The sequence below is a fragment of the Rhea americana genome, unplaced genomic scaffold (genome assembly GCF_003343005.1).
Source record: "Rhea americana isolate MKP2758 unplaced genomic scaffold, rheAme1 scaffold_25, whole genome shotgun sequence".
NCBI classification, from domain to species: Eukaryota; Metazoa; Chordata; class Aves; order Rheiformes; family Rheidae; genus Rhea; species Rhea americana.
The window spans coordinates 57,170-84,295 of NW_028186368.1; the positions used below are offsets into that span (position 1 = coordinate 57,170).

At 40.1% G+C, this 27,126-nt stretch overlaps 1 protein-coding gene across 1 annotated transcript in view; it reads left to right on the forward strand.

Moving 5' to 3' along the window:
- Nucleotides 1-17,281, forward strand: part of LOC146594735 (cyclin-dependent kinase 19) — a gene marked incomplete at its 5' end in the record, with an annotated part of 72,612 nt that extends 55,331 nt beyond the window's left edge. Inside the window, 7 exons of the mRNA XM_085306983.1 lie at nt 858-1,001; nt 1,273-1,342; nt 2,594-2,666; nt 7,116-7,213; nt 8,721-8,799; nt 12,822-13,088; nt 16,858-17,281. Of these exons, the coding sequence (XP_085163109.1) occupies nt 858-1,001; nt 1,273-1,342; nt 2,594-2,666; nt 7,116-7,213; nt 8,721-8,799; nt 12,822-13,088; nt 16,858-16,989 (863 nt within the window). The remainder of the gene's footprint in view (nt 1-857; nt 1,002-1,272; nt 1,343-2,593; nt 2,667-7,115; nt 7,214-8,720; nt 8,800-12,821; nt 13,089-16,857) is intronic.
- Nucleotides 17,282-27,126: the final 9,845 nt, after the last annotated feature.

Genomic DNA, 27,126 nt, shown 5'->3' on the forward strand with positions numbered 1-27,126 from the left:
TGTTTTAAGATACATAATAAAGCATTAAGGTCTTACAGAACACTAGGATTGCTGGTCAGAGTAGATTATAGAATGATTACATGTAGTCTAGAAATTTCTTTTACAGAAAATAGAATTATTGTTCTTRTATATGATACTTTTAGTTTTGAAAAGCATATTAATGAAAAGTTTATGAAATGAAGGCTACTATTTCCTAACATTAAAATAGCAGTATATCATGCTGTTGTTTTGTGCATGTTTGCAAGGTGTAGATGAAACAGGTCTAGTATTGTTTCAGTGAGAGTTGGTTGTCAGGTATGATTTTTTTTTCTTAATTTGGTAATCAGCCTTCTACTCTCAATTAAAATTAGGATCTTGTTTCTCTGTTTTATCTAGCTTGCACTATTTGTCTAGACATGAGTGCCATTAGTCTCTTCCTTATTAGTATGTATTTGCTTATCAGTTATCTGTTTGGAACTGTTCTAAAGAATGTGATAGAATTTTTATTTGAATATATCCTTTAAGAGAAACAATGTTCTGGTTTTGATAGTAAGTTGAATGCCCTTTAGGCTATATTGTCAGCCAATATTGTGTGGGTTTCTGCCCTAACTGTGACTACATTAAGTGCTGGACTGCCAGTGTAAAATTTGAAACAGAATTTGGAMACTGTGATTTTGCTTGTAAAATCTGGAGATTCATTTTTTCCCTTTTTTATTTATTATGTTAAGGCATTATTTTTTTWAAATATTGTATGTAATTGTACTGTGAGACATTTTATCTTACAGTAATTTTACAGATTGTTCAGGAATTGTTCAAAAACAAAAATCCAAGTGATGAAATACAGAGAATTCACATGAGCGATCCTCCTTCTCTCCTAGATATTTGGGCAATTGGCTGTATATTTGCTGAACTATTGACGTCAGAACCTATATTTCACTGTCGTCAGGAGGACATCAAAACAAGTAATCCTTTTCATCATGATCAACTAGATCGCATTTTCAGTGTAATGGGATTCCCTGCAGGTAATTTATTTTCATTAAAGGGTTAGACATAATGCTGCTGAGTTGAATTGTGTTCTAAAAGAACTGCCTAATTGTTTGTACAGGTACGTAGAAGCTGTCAGTGTGATGGATTTGGAAGTGCTGACAATTATGGAAAAATAATACCAACAAACATAAAAAAAATCAAACAACTCCTGTACCTATTTCTTCTTATGTATCACTTAACCTATCTTTCAAGTATTTCAAATACTTTTCCTTTTTTTTTCTTTTCCTTTTTTTTTTACCCACAAAGATAAAGATTGGGAAGACATAAGAAAGATGCCAGAATATCCGACTCTTCAGAAAGATTTTAGAAGAACAACGTAAGTAGATGATAGCAAGAATTCAATGAATGTAGCACATATGCAGAAATCAGCTTCTGTTGTCTTTGAACTCTTTTTCTTTTTTCTTTTTTTTTNTTTTTTTTTTTTTTTTTTTGATTTTGGGTTCTAAGGCTGTGATAGATCTCCTGTTTCGAATTAGATGTTTTACTTGAAGGATGTTTTCTCCCCTAGGTGCTTAAAAGCATCTGCCAGTTGGTGGCCTCAGTTTTCTGGAAGGAGTCGTTATAAGTGCCATTTAATGTATGGCAGGCAAAATCAAATGGGGTTGTTTAAACCACTTTTATTAGCTGTTCGAGGTAACTTCGTTCATTTTGTGTAAGAAGGAATAGAGAAGTACCTCCCTGGTCTGTTTGACCAGCAGAGATCTGAGCCAATAATGTGGTGGTCATAAGTTGCTGTAGAAGGTAATAGGCGCAACAGGTAGTGATGTGAAGTCCATCTGGGATCTGAGAATTTCCTGCTTTTAGTGTTGCCCAGTGCTTTGACTAAATTAGTCAGAGGATGTTGATAGATCAGAATGCATAAGGCATTATTATTAATGCAGATTATGTTTTAAGGCAGAGAAATGGGATTTGGGACCTTTGGATTCTGTGTCCAGCTTTCTCATGGTTTCATTACACTGACTTTAAACACACTGTGATGCTTCTCTGTGCCTGAAGTTTCTTTCTCTTTGAAATAGCTGTAGTTAACCTCTGGATTTATAAATTAAAGGCAAGGCCCAGCACAAGTCAGGCATATTCTGYGTGTTTTCAAGCTCAGGAGATGTAAGGACTGTGTGGTTTGCTGCAGGTAGGAGGAGGGAGATAGCGTGTTAAGCTAATTTCTCTGCAACTGCAAGTAGAAGACACAACATAATAGCTTAGCTGTTGCACTGTTAAGAACTGCTCTGCACTTTCTGTGGTAGAGTTGCTTTAGGAAAGTAGCACATAAACAACTTCAGCTTGAGTTTCTCTGTTGTACACCAATATAAACAGATTATCCGTACACTTTAAAAGTTACATGTTCCATTGAAACAATCTGTACACAGTTGATATTATTGCTRGTACTGCTATTAGTGAAAGACATGCTTGTAGTGCGAACTGCTAGATATGTCTGACATGATTTCCCGTAGCAATTCTTTTCACATTTTACTTATTAAAGGCTGATAAGTGTTTTTGTGATTGCTTGGTACAGTTCTGTATCTTAATGCTGCTTTGTTTCTGAAATGTCTTTGTTAACGATATTTTTCAGATATGCCAATAGTAGCCTCATAAAATACATGGAGAAACACAAAGTCAAGCCTGACAGCAAAGTTTTTCTTTTGGTAGGTATAATTTGAAAATCACTGTGACGATAGGAGTGAAATGTGTTTCTGATGGTAATATCTGTGCCTATTCTTCTATCTTATTTTAGTGAACACTGATATGAAATAAATCTGTTTATCACTAACTAGCCATTTTTGAAATGTTTCCTCTTTGTGTACATTCACGTTGAGAGTGTGCTTAAACTGCTGCTACTCAAGATCTGAAGCGTTTACATAACTGAATCTTCTGGGTGTTTGTGTACCCAGTCTTACTCCTAGGCTTGCTGTACAAATAAAATAGTATTGTGTATTCCCTGGTTCTGCTTGGCTTCAGAATCCCAAGAGCTAGAGAGTTCTGTGGGAAGAAAGGGAAAAAAAGAATAATAGATGTGCTTGTGGGCAAAACATCTTCAACAGATTTAATTATTTCCTATAGTGAACTTTGGTTTTGTTTCTTCCCTCTGATGAGTGACTTTGCTGATGCTATGAATAGGGAGTCAATGTAGTGGAGTTGTTACTTTGGCTTGAGTTCTGGTAGTCTATTTTCRTCATTAGAGGTAGATTCAGCTTGGCAGTCTCTTTGAAAGTTTTGTTCTTTGGCTTATTACTATCTTCTAGATAATGACAAAAATAACTGTAGAAATAGAATAGGTTAGTCTTAAGTGGGTGGGATGATGGGACTTGCTGATACCCAGCATATGAAGGGAAGCATTCAAATGAGACATTTGAAACTTTATTAAAAATAAATAAAATCTCATAAACCTACTTTACTGTGCAGAAATTGGAATGATCTGAAGGGAGACACTAACTAAAAAGACCAATTATAATTGGTCTGTCATTCATTAGCACCTGAATTTCCTCTCCGTTCACCTAAAGGTGAAAGGCACCAGAAAGCCTACTTTTGTGGTAAGGTAAAGAAGCAAATGATGGAGAGGTAGTAAACTAAACTTAATGCAGGGTACACCCTTGAATGAGCAAATAGATAGGTGTCTCCCTATAAAGTCCACTGTGTAATCATGAGGATGGGAACTGAGATTTTCAAAGGTCTAAGGCCTCTGTCTGAACATCATGAGGAAGACCTAATTTGTTTAGCTAGATAGATTTTCGTAGTCATTTTTTTTTGCACTGCTAATAATCAGAGATTAATAGAGATGGTTTRATGGTAGACCACAGAGAAGGAGGTTGCTCAGTCTCCCATAGATCAGTCTCCCAGAGCTCTGTGAAAGAATATGCAGGAACTTTCCGGGTAGGTCATTGCTACACTGAGGAGGTCCAGTCACCGGAATTGCCATAGCCATGGTACTGCAAAGAGGATTGGTGCCTGCCTTATCTTGTGAAAGATCCTCAAAAAAACAGCAGAGCTTGGAGGAKAGATGTACACTGCTCTCCCATATCAAGAGATTAGAAATACACCTGTCTAGGAGGCTGGGAGTACATTGATTCTGAAGCAGACTTCCTGAAACTCCTTTTTCATATCTGAGGCAGTTAGGTTGTTTATTGAGGTAACCTCTGCCTTGTAAGATGACCTCGGAGGATATCTACTTTGTAATCTTTATTGATCGAGATTTTGTGCTGATGTGTTCAACAAGTCTAGCAGATAGAGAAGAATGCGGTAGCAAGTAGGATAGCAAGTGACTCTTGACGAAGAGGAGGCTATCATGCCACTCTGCCGACTGACACAGAACGTTGATGTCTACGTGAAAGCCAGAAAGTATTTCCATCCAGRAAGAGAGGCATCTGCTCTTGCTGCCTTGGAATAGTTACAGACATTGTATTTATAGCCATCGTGTCAGGCCAGTGGAGCCTTACAGGCAGTAGTCTTGAATTGGAGAGCTGCTGAGGAGTATGATAGTCTGTTGATAGAGTCCGGTCTCACAAGCTTTCTACATTGTGATAGCAACTGTTACCCTGAAAGCAAATTGTATCTAAACTTTTGTTGTTGCTGTTGTTCACTTCCCTGGAAGCAGCAGAAGCTACAGAACACCAGACTATCAAAGAAGGTTGACACCCAGTAGCATCCTTGATAGGCAGAACATTTCACTTAGAGAGATACTGTGTGTGTGGCAGCACCTGGAATGGGCAAATTCGTTATATTGTTTGGAATGGAGAGAGATTATTAAGAGAGCGAGAAGCYCATTAAAAGGTTCTGATTATCTTCAGATCTTCCACAGTGGTGGAATAGCCTTGTCTCTGAATGACAGAGAAAACAGATTGTATTTGGAGATTCCCTGTGATGAAGGTGATTTTGGGCAAGATGTTGGAGGAGGTTTCTCTTGAGTAGTACAGCAACAACCAGTTCTGAAGAAGTGTGGTAGTGCAGGGCTGATGCCCTGTGTTCCTCTTCTTCTGTCCATGACCACATACAGTACCAAAGAGCAGGAGTGACCATATGAGAACACGAGCATTTGTCCCTGCAGTCACAGTGGAAGAACTAGGGAGTATTTTGAATCACCTGTAATGGTGCCACAAGCTACTGAAGTTAATGATAGGGAGAGGGGTGATCTGAAATAAAGATGCTGAATATCAAAACTTGTARTAAGTCTGTATTTATTGTATCATATATGGTGACTGTGTGGAGCTGACAGCAAATTAGATTGATAGGATATACAGGAAACATTTCAGTGATGCATTATTTATGAAGTCTGCAATGGTCTTCAAAATAACAGCAGGATAAGCTGGGAGGAATGCACTAGTTAAGGAGAACAATATGAATGTAAACTAGAAGAAGGTAAACTTCTGGGAGGTGAGAATATCCTGCTTAATTGCATTTACATGTTGTATCTCAGAGTCCAGTCTCAGAACAAGGGAGGAAGAGGTGCAGGTTATCATAGATGTGTTTTGCATACATCCAGAAGCTGCTATATTGTCGGGAGAAGAACCAGAAAAAGACAAGTGAGAAAGATGAAGAGATTCTGTCTTGAACGAAGTAGAGAGAATCAGTAGCCCTAGCAGGCTTTTCCTGAATTAAAGGCTTAGTTTGCCAGCACCATAGCTTGTTGTGGCTGATCATTAGTTGTGTATAACCTAAACTGTTTGTATTAATTTGCTTTTCTCATTTCCAACTTTGTAATCAAGAATTTAACTCTGCCTTTGTCCCATTAAATTTACTGTTATCTTTAAAACTGCATAGAGCTAAGGGGTATCTGACAGTACAAAGCACAATAAATAAAATGTGCCATGCAAACTCTCTGGTTGTGTACAATGTAGGACAAGTGTGGGCATCTTGAGGTACACTTCTGGATAAATAGCAGGAATCAGTTCAAGAGCTGGTTGCAAGCGGTCTGATAGGTGGAGAGCTAGCCCAGAAGATGGCCAATCTGTTGGTGTCCACAGATTGTAAAGTAAAGGAAACAAGGAGAAATGGATGGGAAGTGGTGGAAGTACAGAGAATTTGATGAAAACTGATCAAGAAATAGGATTAGTTACAACTATTGAGAGGAAATGCAGGGAGTGATATCTTCTTCAACAGGATGAGTGCTTTTTCCAGCTGTTTACTATACCGACTATCTAAAGTATAGAAATGATTACCAAAACCTTGATTTATTAAAACAAAACCCAATCATACTTATGCCAAAAAAACCCGTTCTTTTGCCAGATATCCAGAGAATTTTTGTTTGACACCTGGAAGATAGGAGTTTGAGCTAAGATGTCCTCTGCAGAAGGAATTTTATTTTCACTGTAGACTTGAATTAAACAAGAGTATTATGTGAGAACGTGATACTGTACAATGTTATTTGAGTACCCAGAGTTCATATAATGAGTTTATCAGAATGTGATAAAAAAGACTAGAAACGTCACGTTATCACTGTAATTCCTGTTTTGTACTACTGATATATTATCTTTTTTTAAGTCAATAGCCTTTCTGCTAACAAATTCATTATTGCTTTCCTTCTAGCAAGGAAGAAGGGTTGCTAGGAAGGGTCTGCTTCTCCTCTTTCTTGTGTCAATACCAATTAGAGTGGGATTTTGATCTGTGTGAATGGCAGAGCACACTGACTCTGAAATGTTGCCAGTGGGAGAGATGAAGATTTATTGTTTTCATCTCTACTGTGATACAGAGGGTGCTGGTCATGTTCAGAGCGTTCTCCTCTGATGCTCTGTTGTGTCAGCAGTAAGGAGCAATATAAAAGCTATAAAGGCGTTACAACAAAACACCTTTATTTAAAAGTGATGCTTTATGAACCTGTAATAGCTGAATTTAGCACTGCTTTAGCACAGCGTTCAGCCTTAACAATTAATCCTGCCAGATACTTAACTATTTCTTATATGAGAAGTACTTCGTAGTCATAGTGCTTTGGTGGATGTGCATTCTGTTTCTTGGAAACTGTACTGAGCATGAAATGCTAACTTATGCTTATCTGGACAAGCCACAGATGACTTAATAGTCCATGATCTAAGATATACAAGTCATAAGTTTGAAAAATGATAGTTTGGTAAACTTTTTGCTATTTCTGTTGTTACACTTTGCAGCTTCAGAAACTTCTTACTATGGACCCTACAAAGAGAATTACCTCAGAGCAGGCTTTGCAGGACCCCTACTTTCAAGAGGATCCTCTGCCTACATCAGAGTATGTATTTACTGTGCTCTKCAGGATTATCTTCTCTCTGCTAAATGCTAATCTCTGATAGTGAGGCAACAGTTGAAAAATTGAGATAGCTATTTCTCAAATAGCTAGTTAGTGCAATTTTGAAGTGTCTGTATCTACTGGTGCTAGAGCTGAGTGGTCAGGGACAATATACCAGTATCAGTAGTAYTGTAGTTCAGTACCTGTTGTCAAAGGAAGTGACTGCACTATTACRATGTTCAGAGTATATATCTAAGCCTGTTCTGCTCTGCTTGCACAGCCTTACWCTCCATTGCCCGGTTTCATTGTGCCTCTCTCTAGGACTAGGACTCTTCTCTGACCTGCAGCACATTTCTATGCCCTCTTCTGAGGGAGCATATCACAACAAGGAGAGAAAAGAGGAGGATCATTGTTTCCCTGAAATCCCACAGGTCCCTTTGTTCAGAAGCTTGACAGTACAGATTTTATATATTTACCTATATGTTTTACTGTCATGAAAGATTCTAGTGGTATAGCCAGCTCTTACTGGCAGACTTTCCTCTTCCAGTGTCTCTGCCCAGCTTGTAGAAGTGCAGTGAATAAGGGCACAGGAGTGGGATGCAGGGAGACTTCCTCTATTGCTTTCACTGCCTCCTCTGCCAGCAAGCCACGCAGAAGGAGGAAACACATCCACTGGAGTGGGGAAGGATGAGTCTGGTTGAGTCTAGGAAGCCTTTTTTAATTGAACAAGCCAAAGCACTACTCTGTGCCTAGGCTAGGCACTTAAAAATCATTCCGTGTTCATTGTTTTGTATTGTAAATGACATCTTAGATTTCTGCCAGTGTCCAGAATTGCTGCAGTTGATAATGACTGAATATCCACCCATGATTTTCTATCTGGTATTTATCTGATACTATCCTATGCAGTGCTGTAAATCTCCTTGGATTACAGGATAACATTATGATAAAGTATCTGCCGTAAACATCTAGGGATGTTCCAAAYCCTATTAGCTGACTCAGTTTAAAGGCTTTTCTCTTTTCTCTAAACAAGACCTGAGAGAGTCAGCTCTTATTACTAATTGATAGTAACTCTGTAGTTGTGATTGGCAAATAAATTTAAAGCCCACTGTAAGTCAGAGGTGCTCTTAAGACATTAATTTTCTTTGGCTCAAGCCCTTTATTCAGTGAGCTGTGCATGCTCCGGGTTGTGGAGTCTCTGGCTGCTATGACGTTGTATTTATTCATTTTGCTATCTGAATCAACAAGTGGTCTTTCTGGCACTCAGGCATTCAGACATGCCATGATTTCTAAATGTTGGCATCTTGCCAGCACAGAAAAGATCTGACATTATGGTCAGCATCTGGTTGCTTGTATCTGCTGCTGCCTTGGGTATTTACAGCATCATTCACTCGTGGAAATAGGACTCACTGAATACCAAAAGTTAAATTGTGTTGTATTTCAGATTCAGAACATTAAGCAACTGTACTTCATATACATATTTGCTGAGTGTTTACTGTTTGATGTATTTCAGTGTATTTGCTGGCTGCCAGATTCCATATCCTAAACGAGAATTCCTCAATGAAGATGAACCTGAAGAGAAAGGGGATAAGGTATAATAAGCATTTTTTTTTCCTTTCAAGTGTACAACTAGGAAAGTCATGGTGCTCTCAAATGAAAACTGATAAAATATGAATGGTTAACCAAAAATATGTTTTTCCAGGCAAGGCTTTCTCAAAACTGTTTCAAACAAGAGTARCAGTATCACATGACTTTGAGGAGTCTCCGTCTATATCACCAGCACAGTTAGCCCTGACCTATGGGGAATGAGCTGGATGAGTTGTTCTGTTGGCAGTAGCCTGCTTTTAGCTGCCATCATTCTGAGAGGACCTAAAGAGGACCTGGCCTCTGCCTCCTCCTCCATTGCATGATGAAAATAGATCATAATCACATGAAAAGAATGGTATTTCCATTGTATGTTTGGCATACATCCAACCATTTGAAGGGAGACGGTTATAAAGGTCTCAAATAATTAGTGGTAGCCTGTTTCTGGCACTACATCAGAACATTTCATCCATCTGCACACAGTTTCCTGATCATATTTTAAGGGCCCTCAGACAAAGAATTAATAAGGAACATGAGCTGTTCTGATAGTGGCAATCTACTCTGAATACCGCTTCCTATGGCCCCTCAGATGTGGGCAAGAACTTGTCTGTGTTCATAGTAAATTTTGGTGTATTTGGAGCATACTTTATTTGCTTTGTGTGTGTAGCTCARCTGTGCTACATGACCACAGTCAGTGTCCCATCGTGGGGTGAAGGCTGGATAGTACTGTTCTAGTGCATAAGATAGCTTGTTATTTTTGCTTAAGTGTACAGTGAGGCACAAATAGTAATGTATAGCTAGAAAAAGTTGAAGAAAGCAGCCTTAATTTGTAATTAGCTGGGGGCTACATGAGAGGGACTGTTTTGGGGTAATGTTTTGACTATGTTTATCTTCTGGTTCAGATACTCTGTGTAAGGTGAGAACCTAGCTGTATATAAAAGTATGCCTATCTTAATATATTTCAGGCAGTACATTTTGTTTTCTGGACAGATATTGTAGATTCTTGTGTACTGAGGACAAATGGTAATGTTAGGTGGGATTTTTTCTGTCCAGATAGTTTTTCAAAAAGAGGAAACTGAAAGACCTAAGCAAAAATACAATGAAAGTCATGATACTGCTTTGATTGTAATTTAGATACTAGCTTTGCTCTAACTCTCACAGCTTTAAAAACAAGAACAAGCACTTATGAATTAAAGTGACTTTGGCTTTTGTTAAGTTAGTGTATTTAAAAGTAAGTATCTGTTTTTTCATGGGACCTTTGGGGGAAAAAACAATAGAATATTTATATTCAAAACAGCCATTGTATAAGTGGTCTTTGAAATTGTTAGGGATAGTCACGTATTTATGCACACTGTAAATAAAACTTTTTTTCAGACCATTTAGTTAATTTAAGTCACGCATTACTCATTGAATCTCTTCTCACAGTGCAGAATATATGAAGACAAAGTGTGTTCTAAAAATTGGACCTTTGCCATGTTTTGTTTCTTTATGCTGGTGTTCCAAGTGAAAGGATTTTTTTAAATAGTGTTACTTTCTGATTTGTTTTAAAACTATAAATAGCTGTTTAGCTCTTGGAAATGTACAGGAGTGCTCTGTGCTTATTTGTGTGGAACTTGCATCTTCTTTGAATAACCTTTTACATAAGCAAGTTCAGAATGTTTAATCATTAAGACAGTACAGCTAAATGTGTGCTCATAAAACAAAATGAAAAGATTCTTTTCTCATTACAGTTACGTTAAGTAGGTTCTGTTAGATTCATTTCTGCTAGATAGGGCTGGATTTTCATTGTAGTAACTTGGGTCTTACAGAGACATACTGTGTTGCTAGCTTTAGACTTAAACTTCAGACAAGTTTATTTCATTTAGGAACCACTATGAACTAGGCTGACCAGAGCATGTTTTTGCTGGCGTAAGCTGTTTTCTGCACTAAGATGGTTTGCCAGTACAGCTGGGCCCCAACCAGAATCTAACACAGAGTAGATCTCAGTCCTTACCAAGGCAGTAAGAGTAGTAGCTGCATAGAAGAGCAATCTCGGCCTAGTCAGGTAAATTTTGTGGTAATGTCCAGAGTTAGAAAACATAGGACCTATGACAAACTATTGTTCTTACTTCTGTTAGTTCCTGCCATGTTTGTTTACTTATAACAAAATTGCTGTGTTTCAGCTCTCGCAGTATCAATACCCTCTCTTGCATCCAAGCACCTGTAAGAAAATAGAAATCTCAGAATTCTATCACAAATATGGGCTTAGTTACCGGAGCTTGTTTATATGAGTGAAGCTCAAACCATTATTAAAAAAGATAAATGGCTTCTTAAACAAAGATGAACTTTAATTTTTAAAGTTAATCAAGCTAGCCTTTCAAAATCTCCCTGGAAATAGCATTTGACTGGGATGGGATTTGAGGACTGCAGGGAGGGGGATATAATACTGATTTTGCTAAACATTAGATGAAAATACAAGCCACCCATAAGCCCTAGAGGATGCAATGTTTGTTTGTGATCTTAAATGAACATGTCATTCTAAGTTTCATCTGAAGGTATCTTGGGAAATAGTTGTTATGAATGGCATCACAGCAGATTTTCATGTCATTTATCTGAGATAACTAAATGTTTTTTGATTATTGGGGGCATCAAGTTTCTGCTAGTGGCAATGGGTTGCTGTGATTTCTGAGACATTAATAATGTGAAGTTTTTTATAAAAGTTGGTCATACCAAAGGTTTGACAATTACCTAAGCAGACAAACTAGGAAAAAGAAGGGCTATGCTGAAATGTTCTATACCTCCATATGGTATTTTAGGGGTTTTATTAAGTGCAGGGCTTTTTAATTCAAGCCATGAATATTGTAGGTATTTTTCCACGACGAACAGGTTACATATCTCACATTTGGAGTGAAATTGCTTTTCTTTGCAATTTTCTTATCTGCTTCAGTGCTCTTTTGGAGGAGCCCTGCCTAGTGCTTGAAAGCAGACAAATGGATGGTGTTTCCTTGTAAGTGTCTCACCAAGGAGGTCATGGTTGCACTCTGCTGGTTCTCCAACCTTCCCTCCAATCTCCTAACCATCCCTCCGGTCCATAACTTTCTAGAGCCAGAACAGTACAATGTCTTTTGCTCTCATGTAGCTTTTCTTAACTTTTTATTTTCCCTTTTGTAGCACCTTTGTCTTTGTCTCTCTTGCTGCTAGGCCCATGTGTCATCTCAGTTGTCTGACTTCTCTTCCATAAGTACTCTTTTCTTTCCATTGCCAGATTCTTCCCTCAGCTATTTTCTACTCCTTTTTCCTTCAACTAGTTGCCTCTGGGCAATTTTCACTTTTCTGTTATTTCAATTAGATATGCTGACCCCATACCTAGCACACCATGCTTGACTGTATTCCCAGTATACCTCTCTTTACAAGGTGCTGAAAGCACAAGAGAGTAAAAAAATAATGAAAGCTATTCCGGTTCTGGCACCAAGTTTCCTTGTAACCTGGAAAAAATTATATAATTTCTCTGGTCTCACTTGGCTTACCTTTCTAACATTAATGCTGGCAACCTCCTCAGATTATTGTAATGTGTCGTTTGTGGAAGTTTGAAAAGTGGTTTTAATTCTGAGCGAACAGTGCCACCGAAGCACTTAGAATGATTTACTCTGGTTCACGATGTCTGCCACTGAGCACTGGAGAAATTTGTTTTTTTTTTCGATTCAGTTCATTAGGTGATCACTGACTTGTAAATAGTTCCTTCCAGCCTCCTCTTGGTTATTCGGGCCTGAGTGCTTGGCTAGCTGTCAAAATCCCTGAACTCCCGTTCCAGTTCTAGTCTTGCTTGCTTTATTAAAAAACAAAACCGCCACAGCAAAACCAAAAATGAACGGCAGCTTCTGGTTGGGAAGTCTGTCCTTCCCCAGTCAGTGCAGGGCTACCCAGGCRGAACAGCGACACAGAGGGGCTGTGTTTCACCCATCGTGCAGCCCTGCTGTGATTTTTCCCCCGTGCCGGCGGGTCATGAAGTRGCAGGGCGCCGGTGACAGTGCCTTGTTGCCCTCTTTCCTAGAACCAGCAGCAGCAGAATCAGCATCAGCCGCAAGCAGCCCCGCAGCAGCAGGCGCAGGCAGCGCCGCAGCAGCCACAGCCGCAGCAGCAGAACAGCACCCAGACCAACGGCACGGCTGGTGGCACCGGCGCGGGAGGAGGGGGCGCCGGCGCGGGACTCCAGCACAGCCAGGACTCCAGCCTCAACCAGGTGCCTCCAACCAAGAAACCACGCATAGGGCCTTCAGGCGCTAACTCGGGCGGGCCTGTCATGCCTTCAGATTATCAGGTAACCCCTTGAATTTTTACTGCTTTTGATATAGAAGGGCCGAAGTGTTGCTTTCCCTCTTCCCCACCCCAAGAACAAATTATCTTTTAATGACTTCTTCTTGTAAGCCAAGCAGGCATGCTCTGATGTATTAGATAAAAATGTGGGTTTAAATCCTATTACAGCAGTAAAAAGGTTTTATTCTATAGTCAGCAATTTTCAGTACAGTACCAGTATGAGTCCCATCTGCTGTGCCTTATGAAATGTTGAGGACCGGCCTGCTCTAGCAAAGCACTTAACCATGTGCTTAGCTTTATGTTTGAGAATAATCTTACTGAAGTCAGKAGAAACATTGCATGTGCTTAGATGCTGTGTTAGATAAGTTCAGAATACCCAGCTCTTGGCAAGATTAAGACCAATATGAGAAGCAGGAGCCAAGCTAGTACCAGGCTCTTTCATTCAATTTTTAACTTATTCTTAACTCATCTCATCACATGTATGGAGCAGTTATTCTAATTTCTTGCTAGCTTCATTTCGAATTTTGAAGAAAAAACGCATTTTAGCTTAAGAATGATATATTAGTGTATCAATATGATTCATGCTGAAGCAGGGCACAGACACACACATTATTTCTGATATAACCTGAGTTGAATAGATTTCAAGTTTTCCAGTGTAGTAGCATTAGAATTCATAAGTAAAAGCAATATCACTGAATTATTTTTGAGTTTGCATWGCTTACTGAAATTATGATTTCTCTCCACTGAAAAATGGACCTAGACTACATACATGAAGTATTGGATGAAGCAGACTTGCTATAAATGTAGAAGAAGAGAAAGGTAGATATTACGAGATGACAAGGATTTTATCTGCCACTGTGTTTTGAGAGGGTCCAGCCTTGGAAAATGGTCTGTTCAGGCTGCTTTTAACTTAAAATAAGCAGCTTTTTTAAAAAAAMCAGCTCTGGAGCTGCTTTGACTTAGCCCTCCAGACTTCCTCCACAGACAATTGATTTCTCAGTGCCAGACATTTTTCTCTTGTTTTTGTTTTAATTACAAATGCTCATGAAGACATTGAAGGCAATTTAAGAGTAAAGACATCTAGGTTTCTTTTTTGAAAAGTTCCAGACAGACTTGAGGTCTGGACAGATCCCTGCAGCTGTCTGACTACATAGTATTTATGGCTGGCCTGTTTTGGTCTATATTTTGGGGACTGGTGTGCTGTGTTTGATGATATCCGTTATAGAATGCTTATGAAGCTCTCCAAATTGTTGGCAAGCTTCCCCCTTACAAGTTGTTAGCAGTTTGTATCTCTTCTTTTGAGATAATTAGATTCTTTTTTATTCCCTACGACTTCTTCCTTCTAGACTTTTTCTTTGATGCCTGTGCTATTAATGATCTATATGTTCCCTTTACATCACTTGCTAAATTGTATGGTCTCATTATCCGTTTTTATACTTGTATTTGACTATCTGCCCTTTAATTCTAGCTGGCTGTCTTCTATTACAGAAAGGAATGTCTGCAATTTGTCCGACTTTGTTAAAACAAATTCTCTTCTTTGGAACTAAAATAAGTGTAGGCAAGTTAATATGTTCCTGTAATCTTATAATATTAATTAATTTAATTTTTTTTATAGCTCACCAACACAAGTCTTTGTTACTTCTACAAATGACAGTGCAATTCCTTAATTTTACTAGGCACTCCGTAGGTGATCTTTTTTTTTGCTTAGCAAAAGCTAAAGCTTAGCAAAGCTGATGCGTTTCATCCAGAACTAGTTCCTGCAAAATAGGTCATAATTCTTTCTTGTCAAAAGTTGCAAAAACTTTAAGAATTTTGAGACAAATTCCAGGTTTCAGACAGACTCTCAGTCATCCAACCATGCATGTCATGCATTATYTGGTTATTAACAGATGGTTATATACACCTGCCACTGAGAGACATTTCTTCCAAAGCCAGTGTCTTGAACTGTTATCTCCCAAACTGGCCCGTGTACCCAATTGAAGTCACTCTATGCAACCTGTGGGGTATGTTGATATTATACAGATGTATAGTGAGCCACAAGGCTGGTCTGTTAAAAATCTATGTAAACTATGCATAAAGCGTAGAAATGTTTTACACTGCCTTGAGGTTCTTACTCTTCATCATGCAGCTGGAAAAGTGTCAGGATGCTTTCACAACTCTCCTAGTTGGGATCCAGTTGTTAGATGAGACCACTGACTTGGGTATTGCCCCTCACTGAACAGCATCTTGTTCTGTGGACAATGCTGTATTCTCATGGACTCGCTTTCTCCAAAGGCTTCCATTGAGAAATCAAACTTTTTCAYAGCATTTCTGCAATTTTGTGAGAGCTGGGTTTAGCCTGGGGGAGAGAAGACTGAGGGGGGATCTTATCAATGTGTACAAGTACCTGAAGGGAGGGTGTCAAGGGGTGGGGACAAACTCTTTTCAGTTGTCCCATGCAACAGGACAAGAGGCAATGGGCAGAAATTGAAGCACAGGAAGTTCCGCCTGACYGTGASGGGGAATTTCTTCCCTGTGAGAGTGACGGAGCACTGGCACAGGTTGCCCCGAGAGGTTGTGGAGTCTCCTTCTCTGGAGATCTTCAAGGCCTGCCTGGATGCAACCCTGTCTAACATGCTCCAGGTGACCCTGCTTAAGCAGGGAGGTTGGACTAGATGATCTCCAGAGGTCCCTTCCAACCTTACTGATTCTATGATTCTAATTCATAATTTTGATACTTGATCAGAATATAGGTTCTTAACACTGTTAGTGAAGGTCTGCTGTTGTCTATGGTCTTGCTGATGGTCTTGGACATCGCTAGGTAGAACCATCACCTAGAGAGTGAACAGGATTCCTAACTAAATGAGTATCTGCCCTTGCACTTAACTTGGCTGAAAACGAAGTGCTTCCTAACTGTGAATAGTATGTTCCTTGGGGACTTTCTTTTCTTGTGGGTTGGAGTGGGGTTTGCCCTGCTAGAGAGACTCCTGTGCACTGGTGCTGTTCATGCAAACAGTGATTTGTAATGTATAAAACATTTAGAGAAAATCTACTGATGCAGCTCATTATTAATGCTTGATAGGGAGTGGATATGGTAATAAACACGCAATTTAAGCAGACTGGAGGTAGCAAGCAGTCCTTGAATTTGACTTTCTGAGATAGGGATTCACTGAGATAGCATCTCAAACAGTGAGAACATGCAGGGAAATGAAAGTTAGGGTGTTTCACATACACATGCCCACCTTTAAGCAGATACCTCGCTTCTAGAGAAAGCAACAGGTTGAAAGACTTTCCTAAGATGGTGTTATTTTAATTTACTGGACATTTTCTCAAGTTAGGTAAGTTGTGTGGTTGTCTCTTCCTCAGCACTAGAATGTATTTTTTCTCTCTAACTTTTAGTTCTACTCATCTTGAAAAGGGTGTGTGTCCCTAACAGTTGTTTGTTGTTGCATTAATTTAACAATGCTGTACAATAATGATAGACTGAAATTTCAGAAACAACTGAAATGCAAAAGGGAATCTCCTCTCTCTCTTATATTGTATGTTTTTCCTTCAAAATGTTGAAGTGTGTTCTCGCTGTACTTTTAGGTGTCTAATATTTTAGCACATTTTGTGTGCTGTGTTAATACTGCACATTGATTACTTCTTTTATGGGATCTTAAACGGTAACACTGTTTGGTTAGTTTCTCTAACGGTTAAATTATAATGAGCTTTGGAGAGATTAAAAGTTTCCCAAGCTGCATAATCCTAACAGGCTGTTTTTCATTCTCTAACCCCCTTCTCTTTTTCTCCAGCACTCCAGCTCACGCCTGAGTTACCAAAGCAACATTCAGGGATCTTCTCAGTCCCAGAGTACAATGGGCTATTCCACATCATCTCAGCAGAGCTCTCAGTACCATCAATCTCATCAGTCTCACAGGTACTGAGAGGCCTGACAGACTGCACTCAGAAAGGAATGGACTAAAAGCCAGAAGACTCCAGCAATATGAAGTTCATAACGATGAGAAGAACCAAAAATACAAACTATGATGCAGAGTTAAAATTCATCATTGCAAAAGGAAAACTTTACTTACTGAAGACTTTTTTTCTTCCCCTCCCTGTCCCTGCCCCAACTCTGTCCTTTTATTGCCATAAAGGAGATTCTCGTGAAGTTTTCCTTCCTCCCTGCCCTTGCATGTGTTTCATTGTGGTTACTCTAATGAACCCTTCTGATCTGAACCCAGCACTTAACTTCTTTAACCTTTGGAATTTTGAAGGATTCCTGGTGCACCTTCCTTATGCTGTAGTGATTGCCATAAATCTGTCTTTTCAAATCTCTTTGATGGGATTTTAAAGTTTTAAAATCTTGAACTCCCAGGCTTTCAAGCTTGTATATAGTTAGTTTTATACTAGGCAAACCAGTTTAGCTATACAGGTATATTGCACCTTTTTAAAGCACTATGTTATTTTCACAGGATATTACTGTTTTGCTCATGGATGTCAAGAACAGCAAATTTTACTGTTCCAGAGTATTTTACTATTCTGTTTTTATTAGTCTAGTTTTCAGGCGAGGTCTTAAAAATAAAAAAGGAAAAAAAAGAAAAGGAAAAAAAAGAAAAAAGAAAAAAACGAAAAAAAAAGCAACCCAAGTCTCTGCAGTGACAAATAAGCTTCATGCTACTGGACTGAACACCAAACAATAGATTGCTGATATTTCTTAACTCATCCACATTGAATTCTTGAAATCACAGTGATCATGCTCTGGCTAGTTTTAACTTAAGCGTTATTTTAAATGAAACCATGACAGTCGCATCAAAAGGAGATGCTTTCAGGATCCATTGGAACAGAAGAATGGAATGTCTTCCCAGGCTGGACACCAAAATAGTCAGGAAAATGTATTTACTGCYCTCAAGTCTCAGTAGTAGTGTGGCTGATAGGCTTGTTTTTCTGTTAAACAGCTGATTAGTCTGTATGTGAGTTCTATAAATTTAGCTTCTCTTTCACATCCCCGAGTCAGTTTCCGAAATACAAAGGTGATACAGAAAGTGATATTAGAAATACTAAGATTTACAAAAGCAAATACACTTAATCATTTTATGTTAGAATGAATAATTAAGAAAATTTATTGTGCAGTTTGAAAAGCATGTTGAAAATTTGTTCCTTTTTCATGTTTATAATGCATATTCTATTTCCCTCACATTGCTGTGATTAACCCAGATTAGTTACACCAGATGCGCTTGATTGCACTGAAATGTTTCTTTTTCCCTAGAGCAAACATGTTTTGATTGTGCCTAAAGACTGTAAGTGGATGGGTAGCTGGCAGAAAATCCCCAGTAAATAAGCGGAGTTCATAAGCATAATCAGAGGATTATTGTCCAACTCCTGCAACCACAGTTATTCAGAGAGACACACCATATAATTTGGGGCAGCTTCATGTTTTCTTCAGCCTTTAGAAATAAGGTTTCTTGCTGCAGAAAACCTGGGAAAAAACAGGAATGCATTTAGAAATCTACCAGCAGTGTAACATCAGCAGGCTTTTAAAATTGCTTGTCCAGAGAAAAGGTGAAGTGAGAAAGAAGGGTTTATTAGTAAACAGTAAATGTGCCAGGCCTTTATACTGCCAAGTGTTCTCTTCTGTCCAGTGACTGTGCGAGAATTCATATATACCGGTACACATTCACACTAAAATTATGATCAGACCTAGCAAGATCAGCAAAGCTGTTTGCTCTGAGGAGAATGCTTTTTATCACAGCTAGACAGGAGAAATAAATGCCAATCCACTGGGTTGATCTCCCAAACACCTTTAGTGCCCCCGGCCCCTCAGAAATGTGRTGTTTTCCTGCCTTTTGGGAGCCGTTGGTTTGGTTTGGCCATGTTCGCCATCATGTGGTTTTGACAAGAACCAGCTTCTCTGAAGAAGTGGCTCAAGCCTGCTTTTGTCGTCAAGTGGGTGAGAAGGTAGTGAAAATGAAAAGCAGCAATTTGAAGGAAAAAGTCACAAATTATGTCTGGGGCAAAATAATCTCTTGAAGGAGACTTTTCATGTATAGTCCTTGAAATACTATGTGTTATATTTACCCTGGTAGCCTGTTTGAAGAAACAGATCTTAATTATTTCTTTATTTTATTTCAGTGAAGCTGGGGCTACAATCTTTCCATAGGTGGAATTTCCCACCTCTTATTAATGTTAGGATAAAGCACCTTTCAGCTAATGAAGACTTGGCCAATGCCATAAAATATCACTTTTTGAAATTCTTACAATTTGACTTTCTTTTTTTCTGGAAATTAACCTTTGGCAGAGTGATTTTTGTTCCCTCCTGTGCTTTTCACCCTTCCATTCTTTCAAAATCCTCTCGTCTTTTCCTTTATAATCGTCTAACGTTTGTCCTCCCTGTCCAGGAGCCTGTAGCTGATCATCCAAGTTCAGATAATGGCAGGAGGTGATGGGGAGATGTGTCACTGTACGGCCAAGCTGGGTTTTTGTGCCAATAAGGCAAAACAATGGTGTAGCTTAATCTGTGTATGCAGTGTGAAATTTCACAGTGTTGTAAAGTGCTTTAATTCAGTGAGCTTCCAGCTTCTAGAGCAACTGCCAGGACCTTTGCCTATACTGAAGTGATATTTCTGCATTGGTGAGACCCGATAGACGTCCCACGCTCCAGTCCTCTCTAGTTTGCGTGCACACACACAAAGCCGAGCTGACTTGCCCATTGCCTTCAAGCTTACAGCTGGAAGGAGAGTAGATAGAAGCGGAAGTGACTGCGGTAAAACGGATGCTGTGCACACTCTTCTAGTTGCTTTCTGTCTTCTGGCTGTGAAATAGTTTGCCTCTTCGTGGAAGCTTTATGTGTGTTTTCAGGGCAGGTGGCAGTCCTAGTGAAAGAAGCCTTGCTTTTCAGGGGTAACTTCATGATGTAAAAACGCTCTGTTCTAAGCGAATCATGTAGTGTGTCGTGGGAAGCCAGGACCACATCATTTTTATATTATTTTTTTGCTTGTGCAGTTTTGTTAGTATTCATAGCTTTGTCTTTGCCCTTGATACCCTCACCAAAATTTTTCACGCTGGTACCGAGAGAGGCAAGCGCCACTGCCGGAGTTGTTTTCTCCTTCCCGTTGGTGCGGTGGGAGAGTGGGCTATGAAATACGGCTTTTCTTATTTAGCTCGGGGGAAACAGATGAGCGGGGAATGGGATTAGCAGCCTAGTCCACATTGGTGAAGTTTATGTAGCACAAACTGCACAATGAAGGAAGACGCTAGGGGAAGCTGCGAGTCCTGCACTGTATCTGTGACACTGTATCTGGGGGAGGGGGGAGGCGCAGTCGTAGAGGGAGGGGTGGAGGGATGCTAGAAGGGTTCAAATATGTATAATATTTTATATAAACATAATAAGCTTAGTTCCCCTTCATAATCTTCAGGAATGGTACTTTAACACCATTAAGCAAAGAGCTGTTTTAGGATTAAATAAATGTTATTGTACATAAGGCCATACATAATCTTCTAAAAATGTCGCTGGACAGGAGCGATGTGTATTACTATATGAAAAAAGTCCTTAATGCACTGTTATCTCCTAAATATTTAGTAGTAAATTAATACTATTTAATTTTTTTAAAAATTTGTCTTGTGTAGACACTAAAAAGTATTACACAAAATGTGGACAGAACATGTCCTTTTTAACAGCAATTTAAAGAACTTTTTATATATGTAAGGTAGTATACTTTTCAAATTGTTCTAGTTGTATTTTCCCATGTTTACTATTTGTGGAAGTGTGCCTGTCTCTATTCAGTTATTTTTTTCTAATAATTTCATGCACGCATCTTTCGTTTTTGTAGTTTTCATTGGAAATTGTTGTATATGCGCCTCACGCTGCCACAAAACTTTGCCGCTTTGGATCTGTGGTGGCCACATTCAGCAGTGCCCATGCCGATGGGGTAGCAAGACCACAAAACAAAATACTTGTTTCTCATTCTAGAGTTAAGAGTTTACTGCTTTTAAGTTGTCCTGATGTCACTCTTGAAATGACTGTTAAAACTAAACTATGAGTTCATTGCATTTATTTTATATTCTTGGTTGTAATGAAATGGAATTGACTTTGCTTCAGTGTGAATTTTTTTAATAAAATAATATACATTTGTAATAATAATAAAAAGTTCAAATCAAATAAGTGTGCTGAAAAGTTTTTGTAAACATTGGCTTTGGGCTACCAAGAGGGAAAATATAGCCCACTAAATTACTGTTGTAATTATATTCAGGATGTTTATGATATCATACCGCACACAAAACAAAGCTTGCAAAACCTCAGAGTTGAAATTACAGTTTTTAAAATGCCCACGAGGATATTCATGGTTGTGTGTCTGTCAAAATAGAATGAAGCTTTATGAAAAACAAAATAGCTGCAATGGTTCTCTGAGATTCTGTCCTCTGTTTAAAAGTATTCTAGCATGTCACACYGATGCCTCTTGCTGAGCTTCATTATTACTAGCGTGACAATCCTATAGACTTGTCTTCTGAAGAAAGCTGCTCTACTGCATTCTTCCTCCTGTTGTAGATATAACTAACACTCCCACTGAGCCTTAGAGGATTTCAGATATTCCAGGTGTCAACATGGGAAGTGTGAGCTAGAATGTGGTGACATTTTTCAACGTGAATTTGTTTGTACTTCGCTAATCTGTGTATTTCAATCTTACACAAACCTTGTTTCACAGATGGATAGTTATTTCTTCCAAAAATAACACCTGTTTTCTCTGTAGCAATTACATGGATAAAAATGGTTAGGATTTAGTTGCACTATGAAGGCTTCAGTTTATGATGTACCTTTTGCACAAAGGTAACAATAGGATTAGACTTTTACACAAGGATAATACGAGCAGAGGAATTCTGGATGATTGGTATTTAACATGCCCAAGGATTGTCTTCCTGGCTGTAATGCTTTTCACGTAGAAAGCTCTAAAGGCATTTTGCGGAATGAAGACCATACTTACAGGACATTGGATTCCGAGGAGGATTTAGATGTAATGATGGTGAGTGATCAGCTGAGTGGGAAATATGAGCGCTTATAGATTTCAAGAAAATACAGGTTTTGGGAATCCCGAATACCCCTCACGGTTTCCTTCCTGCTTCAAGAGGAGCATGTCTATCATGCTGTTTGTTGGTAAGACTGCACTCTCTCCATAGCTTTGACTTGGATGTCCCTCTTCAAATCTTGCATCTGGGCTCTGCCCCAAGCCCACATTCTTTCTTCTGYAGTATTTCTCACTGTTTTTCCTACTTGATCAAACAATTTACAGTCTAATCCAAGCTTTTATCTTACTGATCTCAGTTACAAGAGCATCTCTGTCTTGGTTCTTGACAGCTGGGCAACTTACGTTTTAGAACCATTCAGAAAATTGCAGCGTACATTGTTTCTCTAGTCTCYGACTTGATATTGCTGCCTTTGCGTTGTTGCACTGGCTCTGCCATTTCTCTTGCATTAGATGTAAGCTGCTCTCTACCCTTTTAATCACTTCTAGAAGTTGTTACCCCATTCCTCTTCTGCAGATGAAGAAGCCATCTCTGGGTCTGATCATCCCACCAGGTCAGCCTCTRTCCCTCCCCCTGCCTCCCTTTTTCAATTTCCGAATAGGCATTTTTATGCTCTCTTTCCAATTGGCCCTTGTTCCTGCAGACCTGTTGCATAAATTTCTGAAAAATTCCCTCCTAGGTGTCTTCTGAAGCACTTTAGCTTTGATACTTACAGAAGTTTAATGTTTTAAGCTGCTGGTGTACTTAGTTGTTGTACTAATGAATATTATTGTCTCACTGTTTCACTGTGCCCTTCAGTCTGTCCGCATCCTCCTGTCACCTCTCTGGTACAACAGTGGTGATGGTCATTTCGGTCCAATACAGTCATTTCTCGACTAGTGTTTGCAGACTCTGCTGTAATGCAAATAACAATCACTGTCAAATAGCATTTTTCTTGGACACTATTCAGTGAGAGAACTAATTTTCATGTGCTGTTTGAACACATCAAACACTGTATTGGTGCCAAGTATTATCAGTTTCATCTAGCTAAACTTGGAATTTGAACAAGCATTGTTCCAATAGCCAAGAATAGTTAACTAAGATTTACTGACAATCACAGTTGATTTACTTGACTATGATTTACTTACAATGTTTTTTTAACAAGTAGGATATACATTTTTTTCATTCTGGAGAACCTCATGCCCGTCTTTAAATTTGCAGAAGAAACAGTTAGCACCTTTGACTTATTTGGTGTTTTTATAGAAACAGGTAAACATATTATTGCATAATGACTACAATGATTGATTTTTCATTTCCGAGAAATATTTATTAAAGCAATTGAAACCACCTACAAAGTTATGAAAGATGCGTGTACAGTCATAGCGAAGCTGTTGAAATCGCTGTGCAAGTACCACAGTTTTTATGTAACAGATATCTGCAGTAAATATTTTTGAAATTCGAATCAGTTATTATTTAAAGTCCGAAAGTAATGCCAACAGCTTTTATATAACGTACTTGTCTTGGAATACTGCTATAGGATCATTTCCCCCGTGTTGTAAACCAGCATACTAGTAAATGTATTGTATGGTCTGTAATAGGTCTTTTCTGTGATTGTTCTGTAGGATGTTCTTTGAAGTGTCTTTGGTAGACAACCTGAGATCTTTATGTGTTTTTATGTAATTTTCACCCCACAAGGCACTGGTAAGAGATGTCATATTTAATGAAATACCCAATATGTGAAGCACTGAATCCTTCACAGCTTTCCTCAATAGCTTCAGTAGATGAAGTTTTAAATATGGACGAGGTCCTGCGGAAGAATATATGGCTCAAAAGTTCCTTCAAAGGCAGTAAGTTATCCTACATTGGTTAGATTTTTCCCTATGTATGTCTACACATAGGAGTTCTTTGAGACGCTAGAAAACAAAGAAGTATGCAGCCTCTTGATCATGTAAGCAGCTATAATGCATCAAGTTTAGGAGCCTGAAGTTCTCAAGCACATACTGACCTTAAAAATATGTTCTTAAATGTATTTAAAACATTTACACTCTTTAAAATATTCTGCCATTGTCTGGGCAATGTGGCACAGCTCTACACTGGAAATAAGATGTGTAAATCTGAGTGCCTGACCTGGTCAGGCATGGTCATCAATTCTGAGTCTTGCAGATGGTTTAAACATGTGGACACCGAACTTTAACCTGTGAACTTAGGTCAAACAGGTCTATGGAAAAGTAATCAACTTTTTAAAGAAAATAGCTACTTGGCTGAAAAGTGAGCCAGAGAACTAGAAAGTTAAAGACTCRAAGTCTTACCACAAAAGTCTCCTGTAGTTCTCCAGGAGCTGTCTCTCTGCTAAACTGTGCTATGAGCTGATAGTAAATTGTCAGATCTTACTCTTATTGTCAGGGTGTACAGTATAAAAACATCTGTTGTTCATCTTGTCATTTTCTAGTATGATGTAGAATGAGTAGTTTGCTGAGTTCTAATTACTATTTTCTGCTTTCAACCTATTTTGGTTGAATGAATGAATCATTCTCTCAGTAATACAGAAGAAAGGAGGTCAGTCTCAGTAGTTTGTTTTTGCTAGTAGAATTCCTAATGCTAACTTGCTCGCAGAGCAAGAAAGATCAAGGCTTCTCCYTTGCTGGGGTGCTCCTTTTGCTGCAGCAGGAGAGATGCAAGCAGGTAGTATCGTATCACGGCATCATGTAATAACTGCAGTTCTTTGGAAGCATTTGCATTTGAAAAGCATATGTTTTTCTTCTAAGTATAGTGTCACAGCACTGGAAGGTATGCCTTGAAAAGGTGGTGCTCTTATGTCAAAGCAAACTGGCTCAGCCGTCTCAGAAAGTTTGTGGACTTTGATCTTACCCACACATAAATGCATGAATAGCTACATAATTTATGGTTTCAAAATACTCCCCCTCATAATAATGGGACTTTTGTTTAAACATTTAAATGTTTTTGTAGCTTGGAGTATCCCACAAGCATAAAAATAAAGCCCTACCCATTTAAGAAACAATGGGGACATCCGCTAACAAGCCCTGGTGGACACGTCCTAATGACCCAAGAGCTGCTTCTAAAAAATGCAGTTACTGTATGAAAGCTGAAAGTCCCCTGTGACTTTGAGAAAGTCAGTTCTGGGCAGCAGGAGTCAAATAATTTCTGTTACCATCCAAAGTGCTGCTAGAGCTGAAGGCATCTTTGAATCATCTGAGATTGTGACGTGCGTCCTATTGCACACTGGCCACAAACTTTCATCTCTGAGAGCTCAATCTCACTTGATAACCTTTACATATATTCAGTGTGCAGAGAAATGTTCAACCATGGCTGGTTAATATAAATCTTGTAAAATACTTATCAGCGGGTTGTGCGTGCTGGACGATGGAAGAAGCGACCTGCCAGCTAGATCAGAGGCACGTGTGTTCTTTCCCCCCAGTACGCTAAACTCATACATCGGTCCTAGCGCTCCACGTTCCTAGCAGTGCGCAGTGGCTGTGCTATTCCAAGAGCTCGTTCTCGCTGCAAGTTGATGCGAGGCAGAGTTGGGGTGATCCGTCTGCGGTCCACCTAGCTCCTTCCCGACGAGAGCAGTCAGTCGCACTGTTTGCGTATTGCTGTGGCGAGGAGAGCAGCGATCCCCTGCTCGGTGCCTCTGYGTAGTCTACGTACTGCCGTCAAGATCAAAACCAAAGAGCGCTGGGGCAGTATTCGGTCTTGCCCTTACGTATACGCGTTGGCCGGATACTTAACCTAGGGCTGCCGCGGGCTGAGCCGAAGCCGTCCTTTCCACGAGAAGAGGCGCCCTGCGCCCCGTGCGAAGCGGGGATCCCCTCCCGGGCTGCCGCCGCCTGCGGCTGCCCCGGGCCATGGCGGAGCAGCTCCAGCTGCGAGGCCTGCGGGCGGTGGAGATGGGGAGGAGATAAGCCAGCTCCCCGGAGCGAGGGGCCCGCCTTGTGCAAGCTGTCAGCGCCTGCGCCAGTAAGTGGGAGTTTCGGGAGAGGTGTCAAAAGYACCTGAGGCGAGAGGGTAGTCCTGCTGCTGTGCTTGTTACCTAAGACAGAAAAGACTTCGGTATTCAGGTCACCTTGGCAAACCYGGTGACTCTTCTTCAAACCCTTCCRAAGCCCCGTCAAGATGCCAGCGTTGCCCAAGCGAGCCCAAGCAGCGGAAAACACACAGGTCGGTGCCAGCCGCGACGTGCCAGCCAGCACGGCGAAGGGCATGTAGCGCACCGCTCCTGTCCCCCACGCACGCCGCACCCTTGGCAGGGCCTCGGGGCATGGCACGCGGCGGCAGAAAGTGCCACGTGAGGACCAGCTTGCTCCGAACTGTGTGTGTGTGKGGGGGKGAAGTGACATACCAAACTGCAGTAGGTAAGTGGTTCTTTGGCAATACCATCTCCCAACATGTTTTGGGCCCTGATGTTGCTAGGAAGGTGTCTGACAAGCCCGGCGTTTGGGTTACAGTAGGGTTTTTGGAAGATTTTTGAGGCATGTCCTACAGCTTCTCTGCCACATCCCAGATCCAGGCTTCGTTTTGCTGTGTTTAAGGTCTGTCCTTAAACAGGGGACATRCTTGTCGAGTTTGGATGGAGCTGGGGAGGCCTGATCCCCTCTGATCTTTCCTTGCCTACTTTCTTCTCAGCCTGCTAGGGCAGCTGAGTGCTTTTGGCTGATGGCCACGGGGTGCGACGGCTGGTCAGATGCCCCCCTTGTCCAGCCGACCAGCTTTGCTCATTCTGCTGCAGATCTGCCCTTCCCCAGACCCCCTGGCAGCCTGCACCAGGATATGCCTGCTCCTTTTATGGACCATGATCCGATGGCGTCCCCACAGATGCATAGAAAAGGAGCGCAATGAACGGGCACGTGGGTATTTTGTTTCCCTTTGCTTTTGCTGCCAGGGATGATAKTCTAGCGCTGACACTGCCTGGGTCCTGGGGATTTTGGGGAGCTGTCTGCCAACTCCAGGGTATGTTATGTGGGGCCTCTAAAGCTGCGGCAYGTATTTCAGAGCATGCCTTGAGCCCTCGCAGGATTATCATCTCCGAATTTTGTTACATGTTATACTGTAGCGGATGGACACCCTGT